The sequence below is a fragment of the Lampris incognitus genome, chromosome 10, assembly GCF_029633865.1.
Source record: "Lampris incognitus isolate fLamInc1 chromosome 10, fLamInc1.hap2, whole genome shotgun sequence".
Classification (NCBI taxonomy): Eukaryota; Metazoa; Chordata; class Actinopteri; order Lampriformes; family Lampridae; genus Lampris; species Lampris incognitus.
In genome coordinates this window covers 1,007,716-1,027,715 of record NC_079220.1, presented here as the reverse complement: position 1 = coordinate 1,027,715, position 20,000 = coordinate 1,007,716, and the positions used below count along the sequence as shown (strand labels likewise).

At 46.2% G+C, this 20,000-nt stretch overlaps 1 protein-coding gene across 1 annotated transcript in view; it reads left to right on the top strand.

Moving 5' to 3' along the window:
• The window catches only part of LOC130119133 (integrin alpha-3-like), a 143,917-nt gene extending 130,081 nt beyond the window's left edge, over positions 1–13,836 (top strand). Inside the window, exons 25-26 of the mRNA XM_056287550.1 lie at positions 7,072–7,170; positions 13,753–13,836. Of these exons, the coding sequence (XP_056143525.1) occupies positions 7,072–7,170; positions 13,753–13,836 (183 nt within the window). The remainder of the gene's footprint in view (positions 1–7,071; positions 7,171–13,752) is intronic.
• The last annotated feature ends 6,164 nt before the right edge of the window (positions 13,837–20,000 follow it).

Below are 20,000 nucleotides of genomic sequence, written 5' to 3'. Positions count from 1 at the left end.
GGCCTTGTGGATCAGTTTATTGAGCCTGTTTGCATCCGCTACCCTCAACCTGCTGCCCCAACACACAACAGCAAACAGGAGAGCACTGCCACCACAGACTCACACCACATCCTGAGCATCGTCTGGCAGATGTTGAAGGACCTCAGCCCCCTCAAACAGTAGAGACGGCTCTGTCCCTTCTTGTAGAGGGCATCAATCAGTGTTCTTGGCCCAGTCCAGTTTATTGTCTATATACACCCCCAGTTACTTGTGGTATTCCACATTGCCCACAGTGACCCCCTGGATGGAGACAGGGGTCACTGGTGTCATGTCCCTCCTGAGATCAACAACCAGCTCCTTTGTCTTAGTCACGTTGAGCTGCAGATTGTTCTGCTCACACCACGTGACAAAGTTTCCCACCACAGCCCTGTACTCAGCCTCCTTACCCTCACTGATGCATCTGACTATACAGGTGCATCTCAAAAAATTAGAATATTGTGGAAAAGTTCAATATTTCTGTGAAAATTGTATATATTCTAGACTCACATTCCTGAGAAGAGCTCTAGTCAGCTAATTAACTCAAAACACCTGAAAAGGTTTCCTGAGCCTTAAATCTCTCAGTCTGGTTCAGTACACACAACCACAATCATGGGGAAGACTGCTGACTTGACAGTTGTCCAGAAGACAGATATTGACACCTTCCACAAGGAGGGTGAGCCACAGACGGTCATTGGTGAAAGGGCTGGCTGTTGGCAGAGTGCTGTATCAAAGCATGTCCATGGAAAGTTGACTGGAAGGGGAAAGTGTGGTAGGAAAAGGTGCACAAGCAACAGGGATGACCGCAGCCTTGAGAGGATTGTCAAGCAAGGCCGATTCAAGAACTTGGAGGAGCTTCACAAGGAGTGGACTGAGGCTAGAGTCAGTGCATCAAGAGCCACCATGCACAGACGTGCCCAGGAACTGGGCTACAAGTGTTGCATTCCTAGTGTCGAGCCACTCCTGAACCTGAGACAACGTCAGAAGCGTCTTACCCTGGCTAAGGAGAAAAAGAACTGGACCGTTGGTCATTGGTCCAAAGTCCTCTTTTCAGATGAGAGTAAATGTTGCATTTCATTTGGAAATCAAGGTCCCAGAGTCTGGAGGAAGAGTGGAGGGGCACAGAATCCAAGTTGCTTGAAGTCCAGTGTGAAGTTTCCAGTCAGTGAGGATTTGGGGTGCCATGTCATCTGCTGGTGTTGGTCCACTGTGTTTCATCAAGCCCAGAGTCAACGCAGCCGTCTACCAGGAGATTTTAGAGAACTTCATGCTTCCATCTGCTGACAAGCTTTATGGAGATGCTGATTTCATTTTCCAGCAGGACTTGGCACCTGCCCATAGTGCCAAAACTACCATGGTATTACTGTGCTTGATTCGCCAGCGAACTCACCTGACCTGAACCCAATATGGGGTGTTGTCAAGAGGAAGATGAGCAACACCAGACCCAACAATGCAGATGAGCTGAAGGCCGCTATCAAAGCAACCTGGGCTTCCATAACACCTCAGCAGGGCCACAGGCTGACTGCCTCCATGTCACGCCACACTGATGCAGTAATTCGTGTAAACGGAGCCCCGACCAAGTATTGAGTGCATAAATGAACATACTTTTCAGAAGGTCGATGTTTCTGTATTATAAATCCTTTTTTGACTGGTCTTCTGTAATATTCTAATGTTTTGAGGTACTGGGTTTTTGATTTTCATGAGCTGTGAGCCGTAGTCATCGAGATTAGAACAAAAAAGGCTTGACATATTTCACTTTATGTGTAATGAATCTAGAATATATGACAGTTTCACTTTTTGAATTAAATTACGAAAAATAATGAACTTTTCCACAATATTCTACTTTTTTGAGATGCACCTGTAGCAGAGCCATCAGAGAACTTCTGAAGATGGCAGGACTCTGTGTGGTAGTTGAAGTCCATGGTGTGGAGGTTGGAAAGGAAGGGAGACAGGACCGTCCCCTGCGGAGCCCCAGTGTTGCTGACCACTCTGTTTCACACGCGCTGTTGCAAGCGCACATACTGTGGTCTACCAGTAAGGTAGTCAACAATCCAGGACACAAGGGGGCATCTACCTGCATTGCTGTCAGCTTCTCACCCAATAGAGCAGGCCGGATGGTGTTGAAGGCACTGGAGGAGCCAAAGAACATGACCCTCACAGAACTCCCTGGCCTATCCAGGTGGGCGCAGGCACAGCTAAGCAGGTAAATGATGGCATCCTCAAGTCCCAGTTGGGGTTGGTAGGCAAACTAGAGGAGGTCTAAGTGAGGCTTGACTGTGGGCCGAAGCTGCTCCAGGATGAGACAGACAGACAAACAGGCAGGCAGGCAGGCAGGCAGGCAGACAGACACACAGGCAGGCAGGCAGACAGGCAGACAGAGACACAGGCAGACAGGCAGGCAGACAGACAGGCAGACAGGCAGGCACAGAGGCAGGCAGACAGAAAGACAGATAGGCAGACAGACAGGCAGGCACGGAGGCAGGCAGACAGACAGCCAGGCAGGCAGGCAGGCAGGCAGACAGACAGGCAGGCAGACAGGCAGGTAGACAGAGAAAGACACATTTACACGCACACATCATGAAGCAGTAGTGTTGTATTCATGTGTAATAATAAATCAATCTTATATAGCGCTTTTCAAGTACTCAAAGTCGCTTTACAATAAATGGAGTGAAACAAGACAACAGATGAACATAACACAGACATACAGGAGTGGATGGGAAGGGGGGCAGACATACAGAGGTGGATGGGAAGGGGGGCTCTGAGAGGGAGAAGCGGCAGCCACACACGACGCCAGCAGTGCTCTCCGACTTGGACAAATATAAAGGGAAAGAAAAACAAACATCATAAATCACATAAATCACAGATGCAGGTGGAGCGCTCAGTCCCCAGCCTGCCCCAGACCAGGGGTGTATGAGCGGACGGGGGGGGGGGGGGCACGAGAAGGCAATGGAGAAAAGGTGTGTCTTGAGACGAGATTGGAAGAGTGAGAGGGATTCTGAGTCTCTAATGATTTGGGGAAGTGAGTTCCAGAGCCTGGGAGCTGCTCTGGAGAAGGCTCGGTCACCAAAGCTGTGGAGTTTGGACCTGGGGGTAGAGAGAAGGGAGGCTGAGGTGGATCTGAGGGACCGAGAGAGTTGGTAGGGGCAGAGGAAATCGGTGAGGTATGGGGGAGCCAATTTGTGAAGGGCTTTATATGTAAGAACCAGGAGTTTGTAATTGATCTGTTGGGAGATGGGTAGCCAGTGGAGGTCTTTTAGGACTGGGGTGATGTGGTGCCAGGATTTGGTGAAAGTTAAAAGTCGGGCGGATGCGTTCTGGACCAATTGGAGTCTCTTGATAGAGCTAGCACTGATGCCATAGAGGAGTGAGTTGCAGTAATCAAGGCGGGAGGAGATGAAGGCATGAATCAGTATCTCAGCAGCAGGGCGAGTGAGAGAGTATCTTATTTTTGCGATGTTGCAAAGGTGGTAGAAGGAGGATTTGACCATTTGGCGGATATGTGGCTCAAGGGAGAGGGTGGTATCAAGGATCACACCAAGGTTGCGTGCCTGGGGCGAAGGGGAGACAGTAGTGCCATCGATGGTGAGTGCAAGGTTGTTGATTTGGCTGAGAGTGGACTTGGAGCCAATGAAGTGGAGTCCAGTTTTGGCACTGTTAAGTTTGAGGAGGTTTTGCTGCATCCAGACTTTAACTGCAGACAGACAGGAGTCGATGTGAGAGGGTGGATTGTGAGGGGATTTGATGTTGAGGTATATCTGGGTGTCATCAGCATAACAGTGGAAGTCCAAGTTGAAATGGCGGAGAATCTGACCAAGAGGGAGGATGTAGATGATAAAAAGGAGTGGGCCGAGTACAGAACCTTGGGGAACACCTTGTGTGACTGAGGATGGAACAGAGGAGTGGTTGTGAAGTGAGATGAAGTATGACCTGTTGGAGAGGTAAGATTGGAGCCAGCTGAGTACAGTGCCTTCAATACTGACATCTTTCAATCTGGTGAGCAGGATGTTGTGGCTCACAGTATCGAAGGCTAAACTCAGGTCGAGGCTCCAGTATCAGCAAGATGAGGAGGTCATTAAGTACTTTAAGGAGTGCAGTTTCAGTGCTGTGGAGTGGGCCAAAACCAGACTGGAGGGGTTCAAGTAGGTTGTTGGTGTGTAGGTCGGTTTGGAGTTGTGTGGCGATAATGTGTTCCAGGGTTTTAGAGAGGAAGGGGAGATTGGAAATTGGCTGGTAGTGGTTGAGGCAGGATGGATCAAGACCAGGTTTCTTGAGAATTGGGGTGACAGCTGCAGTTTTGTAGGAAGAGGGGACAATTCCATGGGACAGTGAGGAATTGAAAAGTTTGGTGAGGTAGGGGCATAGGGCAGGGAGGCATTTCTTCAGTAGGGGGGTAGGGAGGGGATCAAGGGAGCAGGTTGTGGATTTTGATGAGCTGATGAGTTCAGAGCTAGTGGTAGGGGCAACTGGAACAAACCGGGAGAGGCGGGTATCAGGGGGAGGGGTATGGAGGTCAAGAGGAATGGGGAGAAGAGGGGCCGGAGTAGGTGCTGCTGAGTCAGACGGAGGGGACAGTCATTTGTTGATAGCGGCGATGTTGTCTGCAAGAAATTGGAGAAATGAGTTGCGTTGTTCAGCAGTAGAGTTGGAGAGGGCATTGGTACGGGGCTTGAGGAGGTTGTTTACAGTGGAGAAGAGGGTGCGGGGGTTGTGGTTGGAATCATTAATGATGGTGGAAAAATAGGCAGACTTGGTGGCAGTGAGGGCATCTTTGTAGGCAGAGAGGTGGAGGTTGTGGGCTTCTTGATGTACAGTGAGAGATGTTTTCTTGGCAAGTCATTCCAGTTGGCGGGCAGTCTGTTTCATTGTGCGGAGCTCAGGTGTGAACCAGGGTGCAGAGGTGTTGAAGGAGACTGTTTTTGTTTTGAGAGGGGCCAGTGTGTTGAAGGAGGCAGACAGGGTGGCGTTGAGGTGATTGGTGAGATCATCAGGTGAGGTAGAGGCTGGTTCCAGGGGGAGAGCAGTGGAGAGCAGATCAGAGAGTTGAAGGGGGTCAATAGATTTAGTATTGCGGAATGTTATTTCTCTGAGGAGGTGTGGCCAAGGAGTTGGGGATGGAATAGTGAACTGGATGAGATTATGGTCTGACAGAGGAAATGGGGATGGATGGATGTTGTGTATCGGTAGATTGACAGAGCACACCAGGTCAAGGATATGGCCTTTGACATGGGTGGGGAAAGTGACGTGCTGGGTGAGGTTGAAATTGTCCAATAGAGTGATGAATTCTGATGCAAACTTACAGGTGGGTAAATCAATGTGGATGTTAAAATCACCAAGCAGTAGTAAGTGTGAGGAGAGAGATGAGGCTCTTGTGAGGAGTTCAGAGAGGTCAGACAGGAAAGATGGATTTGGTGTGGGTGGCCAGTAGATGAGAATGACAGCCATTGAGCAGGTTTTAAAAGCGAGGAATTCAAATGATGAGACGTGGGGAGTGAGAGCTCAGTGGTCCTGAAGTTCTGATTGAATAAGGCAGCAAGACCACCTCCACGACAGGAGGGACGGGGTCTGCAGATGTAGCCAAACCCAGGGGGGGATGCTTCGTTGAGGGAGAAAAAGTCGCCAGGTTGTTGCCAGGTTTCAGTGAGCAGGAGAAAGTCAAATTAATTATCAGTGATTGCTTCATGTAGGATAAGGGCTTTGTTATTTAGTGATCGGGTGTTAAGGAGGCAAGGTTGATGGAATGAGAGGGCAACGTAGTGGGGGCATGCTGGAGAGGTCTGGGGTTGTCCAGGTTAGCAGTGCGGGGGGGGTGCAGTGGAGGGGGGGCGGTGGGAGCATAGGGTTTGGATGTGGGATATCGTATCGGGGTTAGTGGAAGGATGTAGATGACGGAAGTGTCTGGGGCCGTGATGAAGATAATGGCGGCAGCGGAGGACGCCAGCAGACAGAGCGGAGGTGCGTGCAACAGAGGATAGCCGGTAGTTTTTGTTGAGGGACAGGAGTTCATCAGGAGAGCAGTGTAAGGGAGGAGGAGGGAAGCTAATAAAACGGGAAACCAGGGTATTCTCTGTAGTCGTAATAAGGGGGTAGCGTAAGTAGAAACAGAAGAGGGCAGCAGAGAGTTGGTTCCATGAGACGGGTGGGTTAATAAAGCTGGAAACGTAAGAGGGGTGGCGCAGAGCACGGATGGGGTGAGGCTAGCTACTCACCATATGAAGGGGAGTGCCGCCGCCAGGGATGGTGAAGTCCACATTACGCTAGTCCCAGTTGATGATGGCCCAAAGAGGGATAGTGTCCCCTGCCGAGGGAAAATAAAGAAAATACTCCAGCGGGGGCTGGGGGACGGAGCCAGATCCGCTAGCTAGCGTGGAGAGCCAGGAGGTCAGAGCTCATGTAACGCTAACGTTAGCCGAGTGGTGGTTAGCCAGTTAGCTAGTTAGGCGGCTAGCACGGAGGGCCGGAATCACGTAAAACTAACGTTAGCCGAGTGGTGGTTAGCCAGTTAGCTAGTTGGGCGGCTAGCACGGAGGGCCGGAATCACGTAAAGCTAACGTTAGCCGAGTGGTGGTTAGCCAGTTAGCTAGTTGAGCGACTAGTACGGAGGGCCGGAATCACGTAAAGCTAACGTTAGCCGAGTGGTGGTTAGCCAGTTAGCTAGTTGAGCGGCTAGCACGGAGGGCCGGAATCACGTCAAGCTAACGTTAGCCGAGTGGTGGTTAGCCGGTTAGCTAGTTGGGCGGCTAGCACGGAGGGCCGGAATCACGTCAAGCTAACGTTAGCCGAGTGGTGGTTAGCCAGTTAGCTAGTTGGGCGGCTAGCACGGAGGGGACAGAGAGGGGAAAGACCAGACGGTGGGAGAAGCGGCAGCCACACACGACGCCAGCGGTACTCCGATGTAAACAACACACAGACACACAAAAGGTAGCAGCTGGTTCAGTTGAAGCATCGTTTCAACCTGCTGCACTAATTACTTTAATTAGTTTATTATCCTGTCAGACGTTCTGTGTGTGTGTGTGTGTGTGTGTGTGTGTGTGTGTGTGTGTGTGTGTGTGTGTGTAGGACTACAGTGAGGTACAGTCAGTATCAGTAGCAGGTCAGGTGTCACTGAAGCTGCTGACCAACAACCCAACAATCAGGATGGAGACCCACACTATACAGGTAACACACACACACACACACACACACACACACACACACACACACACACACACAACCCGACCATCAGCATGGAGACCCACACTATACAGGTAACACACACACACAACCCGACCATCAGGATGGAGACCCACACTATACAGGTAACACACACACACACACAACCCGACCATCAGGATGGAGACCCACACTATACAGGTAACACACACACACACACAACCCGACCATCAGCATGGAGACCCACACTATACAGGTAACACACACACACAACCCGACCATCAGGATGGAGACCCACACTATACAGGTAACACACACACACACACACACACACACACACACACACACACACACACAACCCGACCATCAGCATGGAGACCCACACTATACAGGTAACACACACACACAACCCGACCATCAGGATGGAGACCCACACTATACAGGTAACACACACACACACACAACCCGACCATTAGGATGGAGACCCACACTATACAGGTAACACACACACACACACACACACACACAACCCGACCATCAGCATGGAGACCCACACTATACAGGTAACACACACACACAACCCGACCATCAGGATGGAGACCCACACTATACAGGTAACACACACACACACACACACACACACACACACACACACACACACACACACACACAACCCAACCATCAGGATGGAGACCCACACTATACAGGTAACACACAAACACACACACACACACAACCCGACCATCAGGATGGAGACCCACACTATACAGGTAACACACACACACACACACACACACACACACACACAACCCGACCATCAGGATGGAGACCCACACTATACAGGTAACACACACACACACACACACACACACACACAACCCGACCATCAGGATGGAGACCCACACTATACAGGTAACACACACACACACACACACACACACACACACAACCCGACCATCAGGATGGAGACCCACACTATACAGGTAACACACACACACACACACACACAACCCGACCATCAGGATGGAGACCCACACTATACAGGTAACACACACACACACACACACACACACACACACAACCATCAGGTGGAGACCCACACTATACAGGTAACCCCCACACACACACACACACACACACACGACCATCAGGATGGAGACCCACACTATACAGGTAACACACACACACACACACGCACACAACCCGACCATCAGGATGGAGACCCACACTATACAGGTAACACACACACACAACCCGACCATCAGGATGGAGACCCACACTATACAGGTAACACACACACACGCATGCACACACACACACACACACACAACCATCAGGATGGAGACCCACACTATACAGGTAACACACACACACACACACCACAACACAACCATCAGGGTGGAGACCCACACTATACAGGTAACACACACACACACCACAACACAACCATCAGGATGGAGACCCACACTATACAGGTAACACACACAGTTATTATATGTCTATGTACTAAACAGTGATAGATTTCAGTTACTGGTGTACTAATAAATATTTATTGATCTAGTAATAAGTATTTGTTGATATAGTAATACATTATTGATGTAGTGGTACATATTTATTGATACAGCAGTAAATATGTATTGATACAGTAATAAGTATTCATTGATAATGTAATAAGTATTTATTGATATAGTGAACATATTGATATATTAATAAATATCTATTGATACAGTAATAAATATTTATTGATACAGTAATAAATATTTATTGATACAGTAATAAATATTTGAACTATTTCCTTGACTGTATTTCATCACTTCATTTATTCTTGTGTTGTGTCTCTTTTATTTGAAGTCTTTATCTCTACGTGTTTTTAAGAGTTTAGTTTGAAGTATTTGAATGTAAACTTTCTTGTCTCATAGTTTGGAGTGGAGGTTTATCCGGAGCAGAGGGAGGAGGTGGACTATGGCGCCCCCCTGTGGCTCATTATAGTCTCTGTTCTGGCTGGAGTATCACTGCTAGCTGTCATCTGTCTGTTACTCTGGAAGGTAAACACACACACACACACACACACACACACACACCGTCTTCTCAGTAAAGGATCATTCCGGTGAAAACAGGATTTTCCAGCGCTCCTGGTGGTTTGAGGCATCAAGGTGCATGCTGGGATATCTGTCACTGATTCCAAATAACAATGACTATTGTGATTGTTTGGCCCAGTGGACTTCTGCAAAGTTCACATGTAGAGGTTTGCTGTGTATGCATGTTGATGACGCTGAACATGAGCCACATCCACTTCCACTCTTCTGGCCTGCAGACACCCCATCACCTCCATGTTCACATAACATGCACAACATTGTTGAAGACGAAGGGGTACCAACACCACTCTTCATCTTTGTACCAACGCCACTCTTCATCTTTGTACCAACACCACTCTTCGTCTTTGTACCAACGCCACTCTTCATCTTTGTACCAACACCACTCTTCATCTTTGTACCAACACCACTCTTCATCTTTGTACCAACACCACTCTTCATCTTCGTATCAACACAACTCTTCATCTTTGTACCAACACCACTCTTCATCTTTGTACCAACACCACTCTTCATCTTTGTACCAACGCCACTCTTCGTCTTCGTATCAACACCACTCTTCATCTTTCTACCAACACCACTCTTCATCTTTGTATCAACACCACTCTTCATCTTTGTACCAACACCACTCTTCATCTTTGTATCAACACCACTCTTCATCTTTGTACCAACAGCACTCTTCATCTTTGTACCAACACCACTCTTCATCTTTGTACCAACACCACTCTTCATCTTCGTATCAACACAACTCTTCATCTTTGTACCAACACCACTCTTCGTCTTCGTATCAACACCACTCTTCATCTTTCTACCAACACCACTCTTCGTCTTTGTATCAACACCACTCTTCATCTTTGTACCAACACCACTCTTCATCTTTGTATCAACACCACTCTTCATCTTTGTACCAACGCCACTCTTCATCTTTGTACCAACACCACTCTTCATCTTTGTACCAACACCACTCTTCATCTTTGTACCAACGCCACTCTTCGTCTTCGTATCAACACCACTCTTCATCTTTCTACCAACACCACTCTTCATCTTTGTATCAACACCACTCTTCATCTTTGTACCAACACCACTCTTCATCTTTGTATCAACACCACTCTTCATCTTTGTACCAACAGCACTCTTCATCTTTGTACCAACACCACTCTTCATCTTTGTACCAACACCACTCTTCATCTTCGTATCAACACAACTCTTCATCTTTGTACCAACACCACTCTTCGTCTTCGTATCAACACCACTCTTCATCTTTCTACCAACACCACTCTTCGTCTTTGTATCAACACCACTCTTCATCTTTGTACCAACACCACTCTTCATCTTTGTATCAACACCACTCTTCATCTTTGTACCAACGCCACTCTTCATCTTTGTACCAACACCACTCTTCATCTTTGTACCAACACCACTCTTCATCTTTGTATCAACACCACTCTTCATCTTTGTACCAACACCACTCTTCATCTTTGTATCAACACCACTCTTCATCTTTGTACCAACGCCACTCTTCATCTTTGTACCAACACCACTCTTCATCTTTGTACCAACACCACTCTTCATCTTTGTATCAACACCACTCTTCATCTTTGTACCAACACCAGTCTTCATCTTTGTACCAACACCACTCTTCATCTTTGTACCAACACCAGTCTTCATCTTTGTACCAACACCACTCTTCATCTTTGTACCAACACCAGTCTTCATCTTTGTACCAACACCAGTCTTCATCTTTATGCCAACACCAGTCTTCATCATTGTACCAACACGTCTTCATCTTTGTACCAACAGCACTCTTCGTCTTTGTATCAACACCACTCTTCATCTTTGTACCAACAGCACTCTTCATCTTTGTACCAACACCACTCTTCATCTTTGTACCAACACCACTCTTCATCTTCGTATCAACACAACTCTTCATCTTTGTACCAACACCACTCTTCGTCTTCGTATCAACACCACTCTTCATCTTTCTACCAACACCACTCTTCGTCTTTGTATCAACACCACTCTTCATCTTTGTACCAACACCACTCTTCATCTTTGTATCAACGCCACTCTTCATCTTTGTACCAACACCAGTCTTCATCTTTGTACCAACACCACTCTTCATCTTTGTACCAACACCAGTCTTCATCTTTGTACCAACACCAGTCTTCATCTTTATGCCAACACCAGTCTTCATCATTGTACCAACACGTCTTCATCTTTGTACCAACAGCACTCTTCATCTTTGTATCAACACCACTCTTCATCTTTGTACCAACAGCACTCTTCATCTTTGTGTCAACACCACTCTTCATCTTTGTACCAACACCAGTCTTCGTCTTTGTACCAACACCACTCTTCATCTTTGTATCAACACCAGTCTTCGTCTTTGTACCAACACCACTCTTCATCTTTGTATCAATAACACCACTCTTCGTCTTTGTACCAACACCAGTCTTCATCTTTGTACCAACACCAGTCTTCATCTTTATGCCAACACCAGTCTTCATCTTTGTACCAACACCAGTCTTCATCTTTGTACCAACACCAGTCTTCATCTTTGTACCAACACCAGTCTTCATCTTTGTACCAACACCAGTCTTCATCTTTGTATCAACACCACTCTTCATCTTTGTACCAACACCAGTCTTCATCTTTGTACCAACACCACTCTTCATCTTTGTATCAACACCAGTCTTCATCTTTGTACCAACACCAGTCTTCATCTTTATGCCAACACCACTCTTCGTCTTTGTACCAACACCAGTCTTCATCTTTTTTCCAACGCCATTCTTCATCTTTGTATCAACACCAGTCTTCATCTTTATACTAACACCAGTCTTCATCTTTGTGCCAACACCAGTCTTCATCTTTATACTAACACCAGTCTTCATCTTTGTGCCAACACCAGTCTTCAACTTTGTACCAACACCAGTCTTCATCTTTGTATCAACACCAGTCTTCTTCTTTGTACCAACACCAGTCTTCATCTTTGTACCAACACCAGTCTTCTTCTTTGTACCAGCACCAGTCTTCATCTTTGTACCAACACCAGTCTTCATCTTTATGCCAACACCAGTCTTCATCTTTGTACCAACACCAGTCTTCATCTTTATGCCAACACCAAGCTTCAAAACCATATATATTTTCTCAGTACAACAGTGGACACAAATATCTTCATGTTTGAAATATAAATTTGAATATTTTGGTGCCAGTTTGATGTAAATTGCACCAGACTGACAGACAGACAGACAGACAGACAGACAGACAGACAGACAGACAGACAGACAGATAGATAGATAGATAGATAGATAGATAGATAGATAGATAGATAGATAGATAGATAGATAGATAGATAGATAGATAGATAGATAGATAGATAGATAGATAGATAGATAGACAGATCAACAGACAGACGGCCCGACCCGACAGACTGACATACAGACTGACAAACAGACAGAGACTGAGAGACCGACCGACAGAGAGACCGACAGAGAGACTGACAGACAGAGAGATAGATAGATAGATAGATAGATAGATAGATAGATAGATAGATAGATAGATAGATAGATAGATAGATAGATAGATAGATAGATAGATAGATAGATAGATAGATAGATAGATAGATAGATAGATAGAGACTGACAGACAGAGAGACAGACCAACAGATAGACAGAGAGACCAACAAAGACAGACCAACTGACCGACAGACAGACAGAGAGACTGACAGACAGAGAGACTGACAGACAGACATGGAAGCTCATGAAATCCAGTGATAGGAAAACAGTCGAGCATGTCCAGATGACAGGTCATCAACCAACATCCATCCATCCATTATCTTAACCGCTTATCCTGCTCTCAGGGTCACAGGGATGCTGGCGCCTATTCCAGCAGTTATTGGGCAGCAGGCAGGGAGACACCCAGGACAGGCCGCCAGGCCATCACAGGGCCAACACACATACATACACACATTCATACCTAGGGACAATTTAGTACAGCCAATTCACCTGACCTACATGTCTTTGGACTGTGGGAGGACACCGGAGCCCCCGGAGGAATCCCACGCAGACACGGGGAGAACATGCAAACACCACACAGAGGACGACCCAGGATGACCCACCAAGGTTGTAGTACCCCGGGGCTCGTACCTAGGACCTTCTTGCTCTGAGGTGATTGCGCTAACCACTGTGCCGCGTCATCAACCAACAATGATCTGATTTTAATGAAGCTAATTTGTTATTTCTAAGGTTTTCTAGAAAGGCTGATCTCTGGACTTGTTGATAGACAATAGATTTAGTCTAAACTAAATGAATGTAGTTGCAAGAGTATACTGAGGATGGTGTCTCCATGGGGCGAAATGACTTGTGGCTCATGGTGCCGGCCGCTGCCAGGACATGTCATCATGACATTATGACTGAGTTAAAAGTGTTTAGGCAGCAGCAGCTGTGGCCTTTCTATCAATCACAGTTGAAGTGGTGTTGTTTCGCCCCCTGGTGTCCAGTGTGCCTTCTTCAGGCACGCCAACACCTGGGAGTTGTATGAGGCCAAGAGCCAGAGGGCCCACATGAAGAGCCAGCCTCCATGAAGAGCAGCCTCCATACTGAGGCCCCTGGACACCTGACTGCTCCTCTCATCCTTTACTGCCTGCTAGTTTCACACCGACTGTTTGTTTCCCTGGCTAACTGTCCGCCCGACTGACTTTCCTTCCTTTCTCCTGGCTATCAGCTGGTCTAACCAGCCTGCTGCCTGTTTGTCTCTCTATTTGTCTGCCTTTGTCTAAAACAACCTAGAGAAGATCTAAGTTCTTCTGTGATGAAACAGTGTACCAGACTTTAAGATTCTCTCTACTTCCCATTCTGTGAGTATGTGTGTGTCTCTCTCCAGTGTGGTTTCTTCACTTGGAGGGGGGCGGCGGGTGTGGCGCTCCACCAGGGGAGGATTATGGGTAAAGAACAGTGCCACATCAATCCTGACGGCTTCCTCATGCAAGATGACATCACTTCTTCCAAAGGCAGGAGGAAGAAAAAACCCTGGGTCACCTTCTGGAAACACACCTACTAACTAACAGAAGACCCACAGACAGACGTTCAGACAGTCTGGATTCCCTGCCTCACAAACTGAACCTGGATGTGTTTCTCTCTGGCTTTGTTCAACCCAAACACCGCACTACATTTCTGCTGTGTGTGTATCTGTGTTTGTGCGTGTGTTTGTTAAATTCTTGGTAAATTATCTGTGGATGTAATATTTCTGTAAAAATCTCATCTTGCCCTCAAAGGACAGAACAGATCTGATCTTGTTTCTTCCATTTGCCCTCCATGTAAGTCAGGTGTGCTGAAGCTACTTGGACTCCTGTTGCTTCATCTGTTCTTTGTATTTCTAGCTGATGCCAGTCTGTCTTGTTAAGTTCTGTAGTAAAACTATATCTCTGGGCTTTTTATTGAAGTATTCTACTGAAGCATTCGTGTACCGCATTCTTCTCTCTACTTCCTGGGTGCCGTAAAGTCAACTTCCTGTCATTGTTCATTACATAATCCATTTGAATCCACTGTGAATTTACAACGTGTTTCACACGCAACATGAAACACGCGACAGTTGGCTGATGTTTTCTGGTGGCAAAAACACTTCAGACAGACAAAACTCACAATGCATTTATCAAATAAACTCCAGATAGCAAAGAACAATGTGGAATTCATTAGTTCAGTTTTCTACTGAGGACAAATCATGAGCTGTTAAATGTTAAAAAGAACAATAAACTGGTCCGTGTTAAAGAGCCATGAAGGAGACTGAATGGTCCTGTCAGTGTCATTTAACAGATGGACATGCTATGCTAACAGGTGCAATGCTAACACGTGCTATGCTAACACGCTAACATTCTAGCGTATAAAACAAGGCAGTTCCAGCAGCTGCTGAGAAAAACTGTCAGACATTCAAATTTTGCAGTTTAGCAGAGCGCCCCCTGCTGGAGGACTCTCTCTTCCTCAGTGACCGTCTCTGTATTTGTAAAATATATGAAGATTATGATGAGAAAGATGCCAAGCAGTGTCCAGACGCCACCAGAACCGTAACCCAGAACCTTAACCCTAACCCCGACCGACCAGAGGACACATACCCACATCCGGCTTCCCTCCCACAGACACGGTCAATTGTGCCTGTAGGGACGCCCGACCAAGTCGGAGGTAAGACGGGGGTTCGAAACGGCGATCTCCGTGTTGGTAGGCAACGGAATAGACCGCCGCGCCACCCGGATGCCCCTTTGAGCCCTTTCTTGTGTGCAATGGTGACAGACAGTGTAGTGTTCCTATTTCAAGTAAAACCAAAAACATTACAGCGCTCAAACTTCTAACATGCTGCTTTATTCCGTACTCCACTATACAATGAATATACGTCCTACTCCTCCACACAACGTACGTAACTTCCGTGAACAACCACACGTGACCTCTTAACCTGTTAATGTGACGGGTTGGAGGGATGAACGCCGCATTCGCGCTCTGCTGCAAATTAGCAACATAGCAGGTTCGTGTTCATTGCTTGCTTTGTTCCGTCGCGCAGTTTGAGCGGTAATGGTGTTTGACTGCGATCTACAGAACGGCCTTGATCTGGTGGTCTGAGATCGATTGCTCCTGTCTCCACCCACTGCCGAGGGGGATTCGCGGTGATTTCCTCGTTCCAATAAAACACTCGTGGAGGAAGCGGCGCCCGTCTTAACACTAGCGATCGTTTCACCCCTTTTCAGGTATGTGGTGGTTTATAAACAGTTAATGCGACTTTAGTAACTCGCTAACATGTTAAAAGTGTTCAGAGATTGTTACTGTGATATTTTGAGCAAATTAGAGCCGCATTTTGTCGAGCTTAGTTAAGCGTATGTCTGTGTGTGAGAGCGAGCGAGAACGCGCCCCCACACGGGAACACGGCAACCTGTTGTTTCGCCGAGTGCGGACGCCATTTTGTGCGGACACTGCGGATTCACATGCTGTAAAACATTTTGCGCTGTTATTCGTGTAGCATGTTTGATGCACTTTAGTGAGTTTGGGGGAATTCTGTGAGAGTTACTGAGCTTCAGCTGTTTTTGGTAAAATACGGTGTGTACTGTCTTACTTCTCTACTTACCTGTAGCTATGTTATTTTGTAAATTGTTACTTATTTGTGAATAATTGATTCCAATAAAATACTCATCGAGGAAACACCCGTCTTATCACTTTAGTGATCATTTCACCCCTTTTTCAGGGGCGTAACATTTTGGAGGCACCGCTGGGATTCGCTCTTCAGATATCCGGTCCCCACAGCCTGGCGGTTGAATTCTGAGGCAGCTAAATCCCCCCACAATACAAGCCAGGCAGGCTGCAGTGAGGGAGCTGTCGCTGTTCGAGGGGCGCTGGAAGCAGGTAGCTGAGTACACGTTACCTGAGACCAGCCAGAGGGCCATTCAGTTCACAGTCACTCCTGCACAGTAAAGGTTCCTACTGCCCTGTCAACATGACGATAGCCCTAGAAGAGCTGCAGGTAATAGTAGAGTTATATACCCTGACTAGAGACAATTTGCTCTGAGTTGTTGATTTCCTTAACATATCAGGTGAGCTGATGTTGAAGGAAAGTCTCATATCAGTTGTGACTCATGTGATGAAATGCCTTGAAAGAGAAGAAGCAACAGAGTTAGAAGATGGAGGCATGGCAGCATTGTTGCTACTGAAAGACAAAATTGCAGATTTGACCACTGGCACAGGTAATGGAGCAGCACAAACTGAGGGAAAAGTGGAAAGGACAGGGACAGAGAGAGAGAAATGTAGGAACAAAGAACTGAAGTGTCAGCTTCAGTCCCAACCTACCTTTAGCCCACAAGTCAACATGCAGCCCTCATTCAGTGCTCAGCCACAGCAGCCAAGCCCATGTTGGCGCAAAGATTTCAAGATCTCAGGTCAAATAGGCGAACCAGGCCAGAGAGATAGGTTGACATTTTTCAGTCTTGCTCATCAGATTGAGAATGGATTAAACAGAGGTTAACCCGAAGTAGAGATAGTAGATGCTGTAATTAGAGCCATGTTGCCGGGTTCGCAGCTACTTGGAAGGAAAACACCACCTGAATCTCCCCTGTGCTCCAACGCATCATGCACTCCCCTTTCAAGAAAAGAGTGCCACAGAGCTCTACAAGCAGCTAGCTTCAGGAGCACAGAACAGCAAAGAAACCCCTCAGAGTTTCCTCATGTGAGTTTTAGATTTGAGGCAGAAAGTACTGTTTGCGTCCCAAGAGTCAGAGTCAGGGCTTAAGTATGACCCAGCTTTAGTCCAGAGCATGTGTTACAGACATTACTTACTGGTCTCCAGAATGATAGTATCAGAATAGACATGCAGCCCCTCCTACAGGACCCTGAAACCTCAGATGAGCTTTTGTTAATGAGGTCAAACGTTGCCTGTGCTAATGAGACCGAAAGAAAAAACAAAAAGAAGCATAGCACCCCACAGTCAGCCACAGGTGTAAGTCTAGAGCAGTCAGAAGGTAGTGTACCTGCTAAGTGCCCTGTGAAGGAAGCCAAAACAACAGTTCCCCTTGAACTGCTAACAGAGCTACAAGACCTTAAGGTAGGTGAAGCTTCTTTAAAAGGTCTCAATGCAGAGATAGCTCAGATTAAAGACACTACAGCAGATGAGGTTCCAGCCACAGCCCTATACTCCACCTAGAGTTAGGTCAGATAGAGACCCTCAGCCACCTGTGTCACTGCAGCAGTATTACAGCAGCTACAGTCAGCCTCGAGCACCTGCTCCAATGTGACTTCAGTTCGGACCTAATCAGTGTATATCTACTCATATATTTTCGTAATGTGTGTGTGTGTGTGTGTGGTGTTAGTGTGTGTGTGGTGTTAGTGTGTGTGTGTGTGTGTGTGTGTGTTAGTTAGTGTAGATAGCGGGACCGAAAACTAAAGCATTTATGATCCTAATTCTTTTTGGAGGTGGTAGGTATTGTCTCAGAGAGTAAGGGAAAAATCCCAGAAAATTAAAATTATCCATAATTATGCATAAATATGCAAAATATGCATTTTTCTAAAAATGGCTAAAAACCACTTTTCTCGGCATTTCAGATGATTCTGAGCATCTTTGATTTTTTCACCTATATAAAAAAAATTTCTGGGACTTAGAAATGTTTTGGCATTATGCAAAATGTATGCAGTTTTGCAAAAATGCTCTTATGATCCTAATTTTTTTTTGGAGGTGGTAGGTATTGTTCCAGAGAGGACCAGAAAAATAGCAGTAAATTAAAATAATTATAATAATTACACAAAATATGCATTTTCTAAAAATGGCTAAAAACCACTTTTCTCGGCATTTCAGATGATTCTGGGCATTTGGGGGGAGGGAGTTGGAGTGGGGGGGTGTTTAGGGGCAGGGGGAAGGCGGTTAGCTGGCAGGATGAAGAGGAGGGAGATTTAGACGGGTGGAGAACCAAACCGCTACATTGTAGCGGGGTTCTTCTAGTGTATATATATATATATATATAGCGTTTTTTTCCGAAACCGTCAATGGTGTTGAGTGCTCGACTTCTCCCCAGATTGCTCAGTTTGGCTGGGCGGCCAGCTCTAGGAAGAGTCCTGGTGGATCCAAACTTCCTCCATTTACGAATGATGGAGACCACTGTGCTCTTCGGGACCTTCCAAGCCGTAGAAATTTTTTTGTACCCTTCCCCAGATCTGTGCCTCGATACAATCCTGTCTCGGAGGTCCACAGACAATTCCTTTGACTTCATGGCTTGGTTTCTGCTCTGACATGCACTGTCAACAGTGGGACCTTATATAGACAGGTGTGTGCCTTTCCAAATCATGTCCGATCAATTGAATTTACTAGAGGTGGACTCCAATCAAGATGTAGAAACATCTCAAGGATGATCAGTGGAAACAGGATGAACCTGAGCTCAATTTTGGGTGTCATAGCAAAGGGTGTGAATACTTATATACATGCAATATTTCAGTTGTTTATTTTTAATAAATTTGCAAAAATTTCTGCAAAACTTTTTTGACTTTGTCATTATGGGGTATTGTGTGTAGATTGACGAGGAAAAAAATGAATTTTATTCATTTTGGATAAGATACACCAGGCCGTCACAGGCCTGGTGTATCTCCGACTGCCACCCAGTGACTGCTGGAATGGGCCCCAGCATCCCCGCGACCCTGAGAGCAGGATAAGCAGTCAAGATAATGGATGGATGGATGGATGGATGGATATATATATATATATATATATATATATATATATATATATACACTACCGTTCAAAAGTTTGGGATCACATTGAAATATCCATATTTTTGAAGGAAAAGCACTGTACTGTTCAATGAAGATAACTTTAAACTAGTCTTAACTTTAAAGAAATACACTCTATACATTGCTAATGTGGTAAATGACTATTCTAGCTGCAAATGTCTGGTTTTTGGTGCAATATCTACATAGGTGTATAGAGGCCCATTTCAAGCAACTATCACTCCAGTGTTCTAATGGTACAATGTGTTTGCTCATTGGCTCAGAAGGCTAATTGATGATTAGAAAACCCTTGTGCAATCATGTTCACACATCCGAAAACAGTTTAGCTCGTTACAGAAGCTACAAAACTGACCTTCCTTTGAGCAGATTGAGTTTCTGGAGCATCACATTTGTGGGGTCAATTAAACACTCAAAATGGCCAGAAAAAGAGAACTTTCATCTGAAACTCGACAGTCTATTCTTGTTCTTAGAAATGAAGGCTATTCCATGCGAGAAATTGCTAAGA